At 32.7% G+C, this 17,858-nt stretch overlaps 1 protein-coding gene across 9 annotated transcripts in view; it reads left to right on the top strand.

Moving 5' to 3' along the window:
- Positions 1-17,858, top strand: part of LOC118199452 (scm-like with four MBT domains protein 1) — a 244,315-nt gene that overhangs the window by 133,601 nt on the left and 92,856 nt on the right. For all 9 annotated transcript variants that reach the window (XM_085817388.1, XM_085817385.1, XM_085817389.1 and 6 more), the window contains one exon: positions 17,075-17,295. In XM_085817388.1, the coding sequence (XP_085673514.1) occupies positions 17,075-17,295 (221 nt within the window). The remainder of the gene's footprint in view (positions 1-17,074; positions 17,296-17,858) is intronic.

The raw sequence follows: 17,858 nt of genomic DNA on the forward strand, positions 1-17,858 counted from the left end.
TTTTTAAATCTTAATTAATGCTTATATAGCTTAAAGTTTAATACTGGAAGCAGGAGTAATGTGTATAATGCATTGCACAAACAAATTTTAAATCTTTTTAAACTGAATTTGAAAAAATAGAGATTTATTTTAATAATATTTCCTGGCTTTTCAATATATTCCTTCTAATGTGTGAACTCTATTGGCACATTTAAATAGTTTTTAGTTAGCTTTGTAGAAATTAGATGCTGAAATATATTTCAGTGCTGTCAGTATTTTCTCCTGGAATACTTACTCATTACATTTTTCTGAACTTTTGAAATACTCTCTAATACCTTTTAAGATACTTTTTAAGATAAATATTCTCTAAATGACACCTTTTAAGATAAGATTTTGTATTAGAAGACAGAAAATAGTTTGTACATGCCTTATCTGGCAATAAGGATAATTAAAGTGGATGATCATATATTGTTGAATAAGTATCATTAATAAATAGTAAGTGAGCTAAAGAATGTATCTATTTACATAATGTAGTGTTACTATATAATTATATAGCAACTTAAGTAGTTTTTGAAATTGTACTATGAAACATTTCAATAAGTGCTTCTTTTGTGGTGCATACATTATTCTAGTAAATTTTCCAGCTTTTATAGTGTATTCCCTGGTGTTCTAAGTATTATCGTTCTAATGATTTCAGGAGTCCATCTGTTGTTTCTTCCTAAAATATAAATATTAGTATTGTCTTCTCTTTAAATGCAACTTATTTATAAATTGCTCTATCAATCAAAGAAGACGACCATGTGGTTTTAATTATTTATTCCTCTTCTTTTGCAAATTTTCTTTAATTCATATAAATGTCTGCCCCCTTTTTTTTGTGTATGTGTCAACATCACACCAAATGTTTTCACTTATTACAATTTGCTGAAAAAATTTTAAAAATTTTCAGGTTTTAAATCCAGAATTAACCAGATTAGCTGTATAAAATCAAATGTACCATTCAAACTTCTTTCCATAAGCAGATGACATTTTAAAGAAAGCAGTTTAAGATGTATTAGCAATCTTTGCCTGGACAGCATCTGAAATAAATTGTCAGATGTTTTACTAATCATTGCCACTATTCATTGTTTGACACTTTCATTGGGATCAAGTAGGTAATTCAATTTAATCTTAAAATGCTAAATAGAACATTTAAAAGAATATTTTAGTACAAAGGTGCACTCTTTGTACTAAAATATTCTTTTAAATGTTAAGAATTTTGAGGAAGCAAAGACAGTAAGCTGATTTGTCATAATAAGCTAGCTCAAGTATCTTCACTTTAGCAAGAGTTTTTACTTGCAAATCTCAATTTTTTTTTTTTTTTTTTTTTTTTTTTTTTTTTTTGTCCTGGTGAGGTTATTTACTCTGGAGAAATAGAGTACTTTATTTGCCTTGGAATGGCTTGTAACTGATTATGGAAAGGCTTTTAGTTTCTTATAAAGGAACTTTTCAGTGATTGTTGATAGAGGATTTTTTGTAGATATTTTTGTATTGCATGTGGATGGATATTTTACAAGAGTAAATAAATATCAAGAACTTAACACTGTTATGCATATGTATTATTAAAGCACTCTAGTATTTCTTTAACCCTTTGTAGTGCACTATACTTTAAAGTCGGTATTTCAATAAGAAAAGTTGTATGCAGTCTATCTAGGCCTAATAATCTAGGTAAAATTTTGTAAAAATTGCACTTACTGTTTCAATTCTGTGGGTGTTTAATGATGTGAAACACTACGCCGCCAGAGATCTTAAGAGTGCGACTCGGCGAGCATTGCATTGAAGCACGGAAATGAGCAGAAGCTTATGTATAGTAATGAAAAAACACTGTATTATAGCTTTATATATGGTTTTCTGCATATACACAACTTTCTTGAATATATGTGGATAAATGAGATAAATACATGTATGTACACAAGTCCTATATGCAAAAATATTTACAAATTTTTCGATTTCGTAGCTTCGTGAAATTTTCAAAGCATGTCACATCTTTTTAATAAAAGCGCAAACCAACTGTGCAGATTTTGAACACAAAACTTGTTTTGTGCGGCTTCTGTTCCATGCAGCAGTATGTTTAGAATTCCAAGTAAAAACTTTAGGCTGTGTAGAGGGGTTTGGGTGAGATGGATTGTCAACCTTCTCATCAAATAAATGAGTTTCATCCGACATATATTCATCGGACTACACAAGTAGTTCAGGAATGTATATCTTTATCGCTGCTATCTTCATACTCTGAAATTCATGAAGCACTTTTAGCGCTTCAGAAAGAGTTAGACCTCTCCGTGTCATTTATGGAAAATTAATAATAAAAAATTAACTGCAGTTAATATTAACAATAAAGAAAAATAAGCTTTAAGATATACATACACAAAAAATATCTACACATTTATTGTAAATAAATGGGAAAGAGACTAAAAAGCGACAGCAAAAAAATTCGCTCAGCTCCCCTAAATAAAGATGACTCAAACTACTCATAAAATTCCCACCTGAAAACTACTCACAAAAATTTCAAGATACCCATATTAGGGCTTTCATCACACAAATCACAGCTCACCCTCAAACTGCTTTGTTTGAATTCATTCCCCTCCAAAACAATGGAAATAGAAAACATATACAACAGATGTTTTCTCCTAAGACAGATGTTCTGATGCGTAACAGCATGAAATCGCTAACGGCGCAGTGTTCCTGCTAATGGAACACCCCGTTTTATTCAATGATTCTGCGCATGCTTTTTGTATGAAGAATGTAAAAAAATATGTAACAAATTATATAGAGTACAGCCACCAAAATTATACGGAAATGTTTTTTCAAACAAATTTTTTTGTATCACAAAAATATATATATATATAAATTTATTTAAAAAAAAGTGGATTTTAATAACACATCATAAATGAAAATTCTGGGTCTCCTTGTGATATACTGCCATCTACTATTTAAAAAGAGAAGTTCGAAGTATATTATAAAGGCATTTTTATCCATTTATGGTTGAATTTAACAGTTTCAGAAGCGATTCAAGTTGAGTGTTCCATGTAGTGGAACACTGAGCAACAAAGGGTTAAAATGTAATATGCAGTACAGCGAGTGCCTTTTACAGAAGAATGTAGAAACTATTACAGATTAATTGTATTTCACTGCTTATTTATTTTGACAATCAGACTTTTTATAGGCCTTTTCTCTTTTGTAAATACTGTAAATGCTGTTTTCTCAGGAATGTGTTCCATTATTTCAACTGATAATTGACAAGGTGGATCTCTACTGGAAACTACAAGGTAACCAAAAACGTTCTTGCCGTTTGAGACAGTCAGAAATAATAATCACAACTAATTCCCAAAGTAATCACCATCGGCATGCTGCGCGATGCCATCACAATAAAACTCGCATATCTGGAAGAAAGTCACGAATCTCAAAAAAGTCCATGACGGCTTTTTCGAGGTCTTGCCGGTTGTTCAAGGATTTCCCATGAAGATGGTTGTCCAGGGAATGAAAAAGGTGGTAGTCTGTTGTCGCGAGATCTGGCGAGTATAGTGGATGGGGTAGTGTCTCCCAGCCCAGTCGCTGGATAGTGTTCCTGGCCTCCCGAGCCACATGCAGCCTGGCATTGTCATGGAGGAGGAGTACACCCTTACAATTGACCAATGCTGGCTCTTTATTCATTAGTGCTGATGCACATGTTTCAACTGCTGCAATTACAGGCCTGTTGTGATGGTTTGCCCCACTGGAGCTCATAGTGCACCACTTGGCGACTAGTCCACCAGATACAGAGTATGATCTTGAGTGGGTGGAGAGAAGGTCTCGCAGTTGGAGGCACAGGGTCCCATGGTGACAACCAATGTCTGGCACGCATGAGTGTGTAATACTGGACCCACTTTTCATCACTAGTGCATACTCAATCAAATATGGAGACATTACGGTGCTGTGTAAGCAATGACGAACAGGCAGCAACAAGCTGTTGCTTGTTTGCATCAGACAGTGAGTGGGATACCCACTAGCTCAGCTTTTATCCCTTTCCGATAAGGTGCAAATGGAATCTGATCGTTCCATTAGATACATAGAAGTGAGCAGCAAGCTAACCACATGTCTAACTAGAGTGTTACTCTCTTTGGCTGCTCTCTGGGCCTGATCGTCCAGCGCTTGTGGCTGACTTGCGTGGTGCATCACTAAGAGACATATACCCTGACCTGAATTTCTGGAACTATTGCCTTGTCGTTCGTTCATTAGTGACATCATCCCCAAAGGCCTGGCAAATTCAGCAACTTGATTCTGCTGTTGACTGGCCCAATTTATACAGCAAACAACTCTGAACGAGTGCCTTTGATGAGTCCATTTCAATCAGTCGTTGTATGGGTTATTTTTGAAGTAACGATGCAGCCTGCTTTTGTACTCTTGGTACAAAAGCCGGACAACGTGCTTTTATACTCTTGGTCCGGACTTTCATCCTAACCACTTCATCGCGAGGTTTGGCGACTATTTTTATGTTGGGGTTCACTCTTCCAATATTATATCACAGGGTTTGTATGGTCCTTAAGAGTTCTTAAAAGTCCTTATGTTTTCTGGAATTGATTTTTGGCCCTTAAAAGCCCGTAATTTTGACCAAATTCGGCAGGACTCTTTAATTTTAATTATCTGAAATTTCTGTCTGATTTTACGACTGCCATTCTGAATGTGAGTTAGCGTTTTGTACAAATATTTTTGCCGAATCATTGACAAGCATAGTTATCTTTCGAATGGGTGAATAGGTTCATGGGTTATAATTTGTTCCTATTTCTGATATAAATGGTGGGATACTCAAGTTTCTGAAAAAGAAGTAAAACATAAGCTTTTTTTTTTTTTTTTTTTTATTTATTATTATTATTATTTTTAAGAAGAGCTCTTAAACAACTTTTTTGCATTTGGGAATGTGAATTCTTTATTAGACGGTTCCAAATTTGGCGACTTATCAACATTTTGGCGATATTAAGATCAATTTCTATAGAAAACTTTTAATTCAGAAATCGGGAAATTTTTCAACGATTTTTTTAAAAATATTATAAAATTGATCAATTTCATTAAAATAATGCTAATATATTTAAATTGTATTCAAGAAATAACATTAAAATTAAACATTTTTATTTTTTACTATCATGTAAAGTGACATTACTTTCGATTTGCCAACTTATTGTACAGTATTTTGAATCTGAAAAATAAACAAGGTAATAATTGTTTTCTGCTTTAGCACAATTTATGAAACAATTGTAAGCAAAATTAAAATAGCTGTGTAATTAATTAAAACTGCCTTCATTGTAATTTTTTCATGGTGAGAGTTTTTCCCATGTAGTTGTCTCCATATGCATCAGTTTTCTCTATAAAATTAATTTTATACTTTTCCCTCTGATTTTTAAAAAAATATTTCAGCCTTTTTGCTGTTGCAGAATTGACAGGGGTAATTTTTTTTAGGATTTTGGAGACTGCAACTTGCAAAGTTTAGAAGGATTTTAAGGCAAGATTTACAGACCCATGAATCTAGAAGATTCCAGACAAATGTCTTCATGGTATTAACACGCAATGGATGAATTTTACAGAAAGTTTGAGATAAACTTGTACTTTGGGGAGAATTTTCTAATAAACAATGAAAACATAATATTTAAATGTTTTACTTCTGATACTAGAAGTCTTTTTCATAATATGTTTATTTTCCTATTGTTTTCTCTACTTTTCACTAGATACAGACACGCATGAAAAATATCAAAAGTGCTTCTAATCTTATCACAAGGGACAGGCATTTATAGGACGGAATTTTTCTATTAATAAAAAAATTTAAAGCTGACAATTTAAAAGATTAATCTTATATGTCTCAGTGCATCGTCTGTGGCATAGCTAGGGTGGGGGAAAAGGGGACATCTGTCCACAGGCACAGCATCCATGGGATTCCAAATTGATGTTACAAAATTTTAGGATGAAATGTTTTTCTTTCTTGGCATATAGGAGGGGGTGCAAAATCTTCAATTGTCCCTGGGAGCTGAAAACCTTAGCTATGTGCATCGTACACAGGGCTTGCGCTGTGCATTTTCCCACCTGATGCAATCTCTGTGGATCCTAAATTCTAAAATTTTGCCATTTCTTGATTTTGTTGCTCGGTGTGTCACTAAATTCTAAAAATTCTGCTACATCGGCTCTGTAACCGTTTGTTATCTTATATCATTTTATATTTATTCTGGGTGTTCAAACCTATAAAGAAATAAAATTAGCATTGAATTAACATGAACGTTTTTCTATAAAATCTACATGCATTTACTTTTATACAGTAACAGAAATCTTTAATTAAATCCAAAAATTCTAAAATTAAGAGGAAACGTATTGAAAAAAATACATAAAGAGAAAGAAAATTATTCTTCAAAGATATGTACAGTTGTTATTATGTAAATTAAGCAGTTGTCTATAATTTCAGCCTTTGCTGTAATTTGTCCTTTCTGTTTCCTCACCAGAATGAAAATCACCTACATAATTTTTAAACAAAGGATTTGGCATTGTAAGACAGATTTAGTTTCTGCCCTCCATTTGTGCCCTGCATTAGTTCCTACCAGCTCTGATAATTTGTAATTATTCATTTTTGTGTTATCGCTGCCGATATTTGAATTTGTTATGCAATAACTAGGTTATGATGAGTTACGAATTTGTTTAGGCGTGTTACTGAGCCAGCTTAGATTAAAATTAAATTGTCTGGTCTTTGACCGCTAGTCCACATTTTTAGTTTAAATTATACTGTTATTGTTTAATTGGATCACCATAAGCTGTAGTTGATTTTGCTAGCATAAGAATGTGCTTTTATGTTCTAAGGTCTTTTTAAAAAAGAGGTAGGTTTTTTTTAACCTTTATCAGACTTTGTAGTTACCTTTAGACATAGCAATAATGATTTGCTTCATGTCTATCGGGGGTTTTGGACTACTTAACGTTTACCAGATCAAGTAAAACCTCACAGGTACTTTATTGAGAGATTGCCAAGTTAAGAGATAAAACACGCAGGAACTAGTGGGAATATTGGTTTGCATATTGAAACAAATTTCTTATAGTTAGAAAAGATGCTTAAAGAGAAGGAAATTGATATAATAGCCAGAATGTGTGGAAAGGCTTCAAATTAAAAAGACGCACAAATATTTTGCTGAGTATTGTTGCTACAAAACGTAAATGTTTTGTAACTTTTAATGTGTAGGTATCTTAATATCATTTAAATATCACTGTCATTAATAACATGTATTTTAAACTTTGACATGTTAATCGATTGTGATTTTAATAGTGTGTTTTTAACAAATATTTTTAAAAAATAAATTTAATAGTAGCCATTGTATATCTATAATGACTAAGTACCCTTATCTAGCTAGCTAATTTAATTATCTGTTCATATTAAAGTGAGTTATTGCATTTCATTAATCTTTACCATGGTCGCAAGATATAGCTCAAAAATGTAAAAATTAACATGAAGCTTAATTCTTTGCATCTAGTGAGACTTAATACGAAACAGCTTATCATCTCTGGTGATTTAGTGGCTTATTATAACCTTAAAATATATTAACTAGGTTACAACTCTAGGAACTCTGCACAAAGTTATGATGCAAATTGTGTCAGACAGGCCAGAGCACAACCAACTTTCAAAGTTTGCCAAGTGTGCCTACATTTTTAGTTTATTCAGTTATTCTGTTCTATACCAGTTCTATACATTATTCAGTTCCCATTTGTTGATGGGGCCTTAATTTTTTTCATTAATGGTCCTTAAAAGTACTTAATTTCCATGTACGAACCCTGTATCAGAAACGGCAAGAACTTTTTTGTTACCTTGTATTTTAGAAACATCAGAAGGAAGACTGTATGCAAAACTGCATTTTTTAGAATGATCGGTTCTCAGTCTGTAACAGCGGCTATTAAATTGTATTGTAATAGTTATTATAGAATTGCCAGCTCTCGTGATTTAGGAGTTAGATCCCCAATTTCTGACTGTACTTCCGCTAGTACGATTTATAACATGTTTCTTCTGACTTTCTCAATTTCTTAAAATGTTTCATGATTTTTATGTAGCTTGGCTTCATACTTCTTTATTTGCATTAAAAAAGTTATTTGAAGCATGTGAAAGCACTTGGTTTTTTCTAGATTACATATAAAAGAAAACCAAAGTCATTTCATCAGTGAGAAATTATGGTGTGCTTCTGCTTTGTGAGTGAGAGCAGAAGTCTGAAAACGTCGTGCTCCAGTTCTTCAATAAACAATCAAGCGCCATTGCGTGTCATCTGGCATATATATTAGTCAATGAACACAAAGCAAGATCAAGGTTATTATTTTGTTCATCCTTTCGCTTGAACGTTGTGAGTGCACGTGTTTTCGAGAAATAGTTTAAGAAATTACAATCTCTTTTTTTTTAGTTACATCTGTTAAAAATATCCTTCCTTCTAATACTTCCTCAAGAAAATGTAAAACATTTGTGATGTGTACCATTTTTCAATTTCACACGGTGGAAGAGCCGATGTTTTCAAACATGTGCATACACAAAAACACAAGGACAACATGAGTAGTAGTGAAAATATAATTTTCCCTTAAAAACAAAGAACCAAAAAATTATTAATGCAAATGCCTATTCTCTGCCTTTTTACTGGAGCACAACCTGCCACTGAATTCATGAGATGATGCTACAGCTTTATTTAGAAAAATAATTTCCTGTAGGGAAATTGCTAAAAAATACTCAAGTACAAGGACAGAAACAGATGCAGTTGTTAAAAAAATGAATATGAAAAATGAATTCTCCTGTATTAATTGCATTAAAACAATTCTAATCCACCTTTCTACATACGTTTACTACTTCCACTGTTAAAAATAGGTTTGAGAAAAATAAATTTCTGCACACACGAGCAATTTAATTGGAAGTTCTTAAAATAATGCTATAAGCATAAAGCTGATACATATTTCTCTCAAAATAAAAATTGCTTAACAAGGGAAACATTTTCCAATTACTGAAAGTTTATCTTGTGAAGAAAGAATATTTATGTTTTTGTGTTTGGACTTTTTGCTTTTTTGTTCAATTCATTTTGCCATCATTCGATGTTCTTATCATAGTTCTGCAAAGCAGAATTCCATTAATTCATGTTTTGCAATCAATGATTGATCTATTTTAAGACATTATTCAAAGTTTGCAAAATAAATCTTTGTTTTGTCTTCTTCTATATGTGATGTGATTTATGGTGAAATAGAAAATCAAAAGAAAGATGAGGATTTGGTAATAGAGGTTGCAATTAAAGAAGTGGTGGAAGAACTTTCAGAGGAAGACAAAAATAAGTTCATTTCCACGTTAGAAGATACTACTTCTGCCAAGCATATCATTACATACTACATAAATTTCCAATCCATGATGATGTGCTTAAGTTGCAGATGTTTCTGTTTTAACAAATGAATTTTTTTCACATTTAAGATTTTTTTTAAATAGATTTCCAGTTTCACTTAGTCCATTTAGTCATGAAAACGATGATATTGATGGTGCAACTGATAAATTGCAGTGGCAGTTTTGCATTTTACAATTAGAAAATTTTGATAAAGTTATAAAACCTGCTAGGATTGACACCTAGTGGAGTTTAATTGGACAACCAAAAGGTGCTGATGGAATTTTAAAATATATTAAACTGTCTAGAATAATGTTGGCTATCCTGACAATTCCTCATAATAATGCAGAGTGCGAAAGGATTTTCTGTGTTGTTATGAAAACAAGGACTAAATTTAGCTCTAATATTTGAATGACACATTAGAAATTTTATTAGCAAAAGCAGGACTATGTGGCAATTGCTATGAACAAAATTATCAAGTTTCTGTCTTATTGAAAGCAAAATCTGACATTGTTTATAGCATTTGCACATAAACTGATTAAAGTATTATTTTTTGTTAAAAGGTGCAAATAATAAAAAAATTTTTTACATGTCAGTATTTTTTTATTGTTTGCATTTTAGTAATTGAACTTTCAGTATTAAATGGTAACTATTTAAAGTTAATTCATTATTAAATTTTTTTATTATTATTATTTTTTAAAAAATCTGATTTTTGAGTCTTGTAGGCTGGCAAATATGGATCCTGAACATTATCTAATAAAAATAATTCTAATTTTTGTTCCATTTTATGACCCCCCTTTTTTTTATTTATCTATTTAAAGTCTCCATTCATTTTCATTGTTTCTTCTCAAATGGCAAAATTCTGTAAGGTAAGAAACAAGATTTATCGAATTTTGAAATTTTTCAAAACTTAGAACTTTTGAAATTTATGAATACAGGAACAGAAATTTATCTATGAAATTGTGTGATGTTAAACATCATATTGATAGGTTGGACATCTACTAAGAACATAACCTTGAAAAATAAATGATTTTGTATCAGCACATGTGGCAGAAACTACAGATCCTTTCATACTCGGATTAGACTTTTTAAGAAAATTTAATTTTTCCTCTGATTTTAACAAATAATGAAATGCATTTTGCTTCTGAGGATATAACTCTGTTTAAAATTAAAAATGAAAAAGTTAAATCTGTCCACCGAATCATAGCTCAAGACGATATCACAGTACCCCACGAAGAACAGAATTTTTTACTTCCTAGATGCATAGCTGAAAGTAGAAATTTTTGGTACGGCATAATGTCCTTAGAATTGTAACAGCATTCAAGGAGTACTGATAGCCTCAGCACTTGTTGGCCTGTCGAGGACCATCATCCTTGGGAAAGTTGCTAATTTAAGTGTTAAAGCGAAAGTTATTAGGGAAGGTGAAGTGTTTGCAACGTTTACTTCAGTGATCTGCATTAAACGAACAAAATGTCTGCCAATCAATGTGTCTTCGGAGAACCTAAAATCGTAATTATTGCAGAAAACACAATTAACCACTGAAAAGAGAGGACTACTGCCAAATGTGTCATTCAAGAATTTTAAGATGTTTTCTTGCACATGTCTTGTGACGTAGTCAAACCATTTGTCTCAGCATATAATTGATGTGTTAAATCATCCTCCAACCAATTGCTAAACAGGAAGTTGTAGGAAAACTTCATAAGACATGCAAAAAAACGATATTGTTGAACCTTCAATAAGTTCTTTGTCCTCTCCCATAATCCGTTTCAGGAAATAAAGAGGATTCAACTAAATTTTCCATTTACTTTCACTGATTGAATTACATCAAAAAAAAGATAGCTGTTCTGGTCCTAGAATTGACAACATTCTGGACATTCTTTCTGGAGGCAAGAGGTTTTTGACACTTCATTTAAAGGGTTGGTATTGGCAGGTAGAAATATACCCTGGTGACTGAGACACTAACTACTGGACAAGAAATTTGGCAGTTCAAGGTGATGCCACTTGGATTATCTAATATGCCAACAACATTTGAATGCCTAATGGAGACCTTGTTTTGAGATCTTTCCTATGAAGCCTGTCTGATAAACCTGGATGACATTATCATCGGGAAGACTGAGAAGCTGAGAAATTTCCTCGGTCTCTGCACCTACTGTAGGAGATTTATGGAGGTCTTTTTCCCATCACAAGACCCCTTCACAAAGCCTAAGCAAGAGTTCTTGTGGACAAAACAATATGAGGATACATTTAGCAAACTGAAGGAAGCTTTAACATCTGTGACAATCCTAACGTATTCTAAACTTGACAAATCATTTGTTCTTGATATGGATGCGAGTATTGAAAGTACCATTGCTGTTTTGTCCAAAGAAATAAATGGTCAAGAACGTATCATAGTATACTGAAGCAAGTGTCAAGCTAAAGCTAAAAGGAATTGTTTCACCAAAAAAGAGTTGCTCACCACGGTTAATCACATAGAACATTTCCATAATTACCTTTACAGCAAAAACTTCTTGCTTCCCATAGGTCATGCATCATTGATCTGTCTATTAAATTTCAAGAGTCCTGAAGACCAATTCCCAGGTGGATGCAGAGACTTAAAGAACATGACATCACTGTCCATCATCGGAAAGCTTCATCAAATGGAAACATTGATGATGCCTAGTCTAGAAGACCCTGCACAGAAAGCTCCCAATATTTTTCCAGTATCAAAGCAAAATATGAGTTGGATAATCTGGTCGCATGTATCCCTTCAACATGTGCTAACTCATGAAATGACTAAGAACTCTGGAAAGACCAGTTTGGGAGATGGTGACATTAAACGTATGATTGTCTTAATGGAGTCTTCAAACAGGAAACCTATCCGCCATGGCATTTCAATCTGTACTCTTTCCTAAGACAAAACAATATTGGGCTCTCTATGACTCACTCTGCATTCAAAATGGCAACTTGTACCGGAAATATGACAGCTAATACTTCCGAGATTCACGTAGGAGCTTGACCAAAGGTTACTTCGGAATAATGAAGACTTACACAGTCAAAAGTCTTAAATCCGGACTCGTCAGGACTGGTATCTGGCAAGATGGCAGGCAGAAATTATACAATTAAAAATATGAAATCGTAATTTATGAAATAAAGAGCAATTGTGATCTAGAAGGTATCAAAATTTACAAAAAAAAAAAAAAAAAAAAAAAAAAAAAAAAGTTTAATGTTTATTTGTTTACTTTATTAAACATTTCTTTCAACGCATGCATGCGTAAAGCATACATTACGCATAGTCGAAATTAGAAAATTGCAACGAGAAACTATTTTATGCATATTCGTGATATTTATAATGATAAAGAAATTGATTTAAATCATATCAGAGTACACTGAAATGAAATACTACATTTAGTAAGGAATTATAAGCCAAATAATATAAAAACATCTGCGCTGAAGATGAGGATAGTGCTGACAGATCAACTTGCAGTTCATTGTGCGCCACGATGTTCCCCCCTCCCACCCCGGCGCAGAGCAGCGTGAAATTGATAAACAGATTTCGGAATGGTTGGATAAACAAAGGATATGACTTTATCCATTTTTTGGAGCAATTCCACTTTTTGTTTGATGGACATCGAAACATGCTTTCGCTTTGTAGATCCTTTGGCAGCTCCAGAATCGGAAATTCTATTTGACATAATCGAAAGTTCAAGCTTACTTTTATAAAATTGCTCTAACAGTCTTCAAAAAATAATAAGCCAAATCTAATTCGAAGATTAAGGAACAACGCAATCTGCAACATTAAGTGAAATAGATAATTAGATAATTTTAGCTTAGCTTATACCGTCCGTTATACATTAAACGTGCATGCGTAAAGGTATTACGTATGTCTACCATTGCTTTCTGCGCACGCGTAAACGCAGTAACGCATAATGAGTTTACACATGCGCAGAAAGTTTGTATGTTTGAGGTCCGGATTATGGACGTCCGGATTAAAGACTTTTGAGTATATAGACATATAGAGTTTGAGAATGCTTCTACTGGAGTAATGCAAGGGGCAAAAGTGGCATTCATCATGCAATGTTTGGTCAGAAAGAACGAAAGAAAAGCTGAGGAGGGAACCTGAAACGTTAAGCACCTTTTGAACATATCACCTTTGAGATCCTGGGACTTCTGCCTTGAACTGCTGATGGGAACAAATACTCTGTATCTCTTTAATTACATTCTGATTTAGGAAGGAATTGTATCTCAGTTGTAAATAAACAACTCTGGAAACTACTGGGCACGGGCAAATCCAAATGATATCTTTAAATCTGCAATCAGACCTCATTACAGAGTGCTTTTATCGCACCATCCTTAACAAGATCTCATTAAAGGTTTCCAGAAACTATCAGGACTAGGACCAGAAGTTACCTTTCTTCTTATTGGCTTATAGCAGTGGTGTCCACAAGACTACCAGCTATTCTCCATCTCAGATGCTGTTCAGTCATGACCTTCATCTGCCTTGTCATCTGTTGTTCGGTCGCCCTCAGGATGTGCCTTTATCGTCTGAGGTGTACATTCAAGATCGCTAGGCACAGTTTGAAGTGATGCACAATTTTGCACTAGAGATCGATGAAAAAAAGAGAAAGTAAGTAGGTTGCCATAAATTAAGAATTTTGCCAAGTGAATTATTCTTGGCACAAACTAAAGAAAATTTGCCACGATATTTTTTTTTAATTTCTCCATAAATTTTGCACTAAATTTTACAAATTTAATATTAGGCATAATTTGAGTATACATGGGGAAAAAATGTCATTTCAGAAAATCTCCGATTATGTGTCAAAATACCTATGTTAGAACAATGCTGTATATAAATCTAATACATATCCTATGTCGCACTTTTGAGACAGGAAAAACACAATTTGAATTTTGTGAATCGGCCCAACAGAACGGGAGATGTAGAAGTGCCCCCCCTTTTTTTTGGCACATTTCCCAGATTTAAATCACATTAACAATGTTTGGAATACTTTGAGAACTGTCCCTTGTTTTAGTCCAAAGCAACAATTTGCTCTTAAGGACTATTAATTTCATTTTGGCATTTTGCATTGAAAGCTTGTAAATGGTGAATCATTTTTTCATATTGTTGACACCAAATACTATCGCTCTGTTTTATATTTAAAGAATTAAATAATGAAGAATGTGCATTAATGTATGTATGTATGTTTCTCACATTGCAATAAAACAACCACACCTAGAGCTATCAAAATTTCAATAATAATCTTCTATAGAATATGGGCATGTGAAGCCCTAATTAGAATTTGAAATTCGTTTTATTATCGATTTCATATTTTGTAACACTTCAGTGAATTTTTGATGAAAAAACTAAGCGATTTCAAAGCGAGTGATGGCAACACTGTACGAAAAAACATATCCAGCGTGCAAGACTCTCTATTTAAAATTCTAAAGATATGCTCATTTTAAAATTGTTTTGGGATATTGCTGTTGAATTGAATTCAATAGTTTGAGTATGTAAAACATGATATTTGATAAATAAATGTAACACACAAAACTTTTTTAAAAATGCCCCTTTGGACGTAATTTAAAATCTGAAACCTTTCAAATTCCCCCCTCCCCTTTTTCTTTTGCCTGGGTAACTCATGTCTGTTTCCTTAGCTGTACCTTCTTCTATTCAAATTATGATCAGCATATATAGAATTGTGTTGCACCGATAGTGAAATGAAAATAAGAAAATATATCCTAAAACTTATTCTTCAAGAAAATAAAACAATGTATTCTGTAATATACAAAGTATTCAACATCTGAAGTTTTCTTCTTCTGTCACACATCCTACTCGTGTGCGAGCTACATCTTTCTACAACATCTTGGCAATCACTAAAAAGTTAATTGGTGCCTTTTTCCGCAAAATTATCGGATATATATGGTTTCCTGTATGTATAAATTCCTTGAGCAAGAATTTGCATTAAATAAGAAACTAATTTAAGTTTTCTAGCATCTTTTAATCCTAGGTTAAGCATGTGGGGGGACAAGTGTCAACTGTGTGCTTGTGTACATAGCAAGTAGAATGTCAAAATGGTGAAAGATAGAGGTAACAAAAAATGCAAATGCTGCTCTACAGATGTTATGAATGTTGTTGTTGAAGATATGAGTTTGGTATCAGCTGCATGCCTTATATGTTACAAGTCAAATGTCTAAACGCTGGAAGACAGAGATGACGAAAGTATATTGAATTTAAAAAGGTCTGTTATATTCAGTAAAATGTTGTATATGCTTAACGCAGGATTAAAATAATATAGAGATGGAAAGAAGGCTGATTTAATCAAGAGCAGATTTGATGTTTTCACATATTGTAGAGAATTTTGAGGATTTTGTTCACTTCCTAAATTATAAAAGAATATGATCTTTTCATAGAAATCAGTTTGGATTACTCAGCTAATATGATTCAGTCAAATGTAACACACGTTTAAAATAAATACAAAAATAAAAATCTTAAAAAAATGCCAATTATTGATGTTAGTCTTTATATATCATGTATTTGATAAATTAACAAGAAAATAAACTGTATACATATTCCTTATTCTTGCTCTAAATTATCTTAATTTAATACTTTTATTGCAGTCAAAAGTCGTTAATTCGGACACCCATAATCCGGAATGATCTATAATCCGGACCTCAAAGCTACAAACTTTCTACTCATGCGTCGCGTTGACGCATGTGCTTAAGACCTTTACATCTGCGAATATGCTTGTGCACGTGCGCAAAATACGTTTATGAATTCGCGTTTAATGTATAACGGACCGTATAAGCTAAGCTAAAATTATCTAATTCAGTTAATATTGTAGATTGCGTTGTTCCTTAATCTTCAAATTGGATTCGGCTTATTATTTTTTGCAGACTGTTAGAGCAATTTTATAAAAGTAAGCTTGAACTTTCGATTATGTCAAATAGAATTTCTGATATATATTTACTAATATGTAAAGGATCTACAAAGCGAAAGTATGTTTCGGAGTCCATTAAACAAAAAGTGGAATTGCTGCAAAAAATGGATAAAGGCATATCCTTTGTTTATCTTTAACGCCGTGGCGCGCAATGAATTGGAAGTTGATCTGTCAGCACTATCCTTATCTTCAGGGCAGATGTTTTTATTTTATTTGGCTTATAATTCCTTACTAAATGTAGTATTTCATCTCGCTGTACTTCGTCTTTGATATGATTTAAATCAAATTCCTCGTCATTATAATTCGCTTCCGATATCGAAGAAAGTGACTGAGGTTATTGAAAACGAAAAAATTTCGATTGACAAATTAGTCGGTATTCTCGACACAGCAATTATAGGTCTTGAACAGCGGAGCTTTGTAACTGAACAAGAAATTATGTCTGTTTATAGAATTAAAGAGAATGTATTATCACATAAAAAACGAAGCAACTTAAACAACTTACATTGAAAGAAATGTTTAATAAACAAATAAATATTAAGCATTTTTTTTTTTTTTTTTTTTGTGTGTGTGTGTGTGTGTGTAAATTTTGATACCCTTTATATCATAATTGTTCTTTATTTCATAAATTACGGTTTCATATTTTTAATTTTATAATTTCTGCATGCCATCTTACCAGATTTAAACTGATGATCTATAATCCGGAATCGCCGAAGTCCCGACGAGTCCGGATTAATGACTTTTGACTGTATATTTCTGTTAATTATAAGTTGCTGTTGTTTAGTTCATGAAAGAGAGACATTTCCCTTATATTTACAGATTAGAGTGGCTACAGTCGAAAGAATTGTTGATCCCCTGATGTGGATTCGTTTTGATAGTGAAGAATCTAATGAAAGAATTGTTATTACTAGCATCAATTCATTCGACATATATCCAGTGGGTTGGTGTGCAACAAATGGTTATCCTCTTCAGACTCCATTCTTCCATAAAACTAAGCCAAAATATGCATTAAATGAACTATCAGAAGAAGGAAAAACCAAGTATGTATTTCAAAATATAATGCTTAAGCACTGTGAATAAGAGTAAAATTTATACAGTAGTACAAAGCATCCGGACATCCATTATCCGGAATAATCTATAATCCGGACCTCAAAGCCACAAACTTTTTTTTTGTATGCTTTACACATGCGCGTTTAGTACAAAAAACAAAGCAACTTAAATAACTTACATTGAAAAAAATGTTTAATAATAAATATTAAGCTTTTTTTTTTTTTTTTTTTTTTTTTTTTTTTTTTTTGTAAACTTTGATACCCTTTAGATCAGGGATGTCAAACTCATGGGTACACTTGGGCCAAGCAAACAAGGTTTAACTCTGGCGGGCCGCAAAAAAAAATCAATATTCATAGAAACGTAGATTTATTTCGAATAATACAATAATAAACATATATATATATTTATATAGAAAAGAACAAGAAAAATTTAATGTTTACGTCCTTATACTTGACATCTCTTCTCTGCTATTATCTTTCCTATTTCGGGAGAAATTTTGTTTGCAGTGATAACTTTCAACGCTGATCCAAGGTAAGCATCATTAATACGGTTT

This window comes from Stegodyphus dumicola, chromosome 5, assembly GCF_044657685.1.
Source record: "Stegodyphus dumicola isolate Sdum_Otavi_A_Nest chromosome 5, ASM4465768v1".
Lineage (NCBI taxonomy): Eukaryota > Metazoa > Arthropoda > Arachnida > Araneae > Eresidae > Stegodyphus > Stegodyphus dumicola.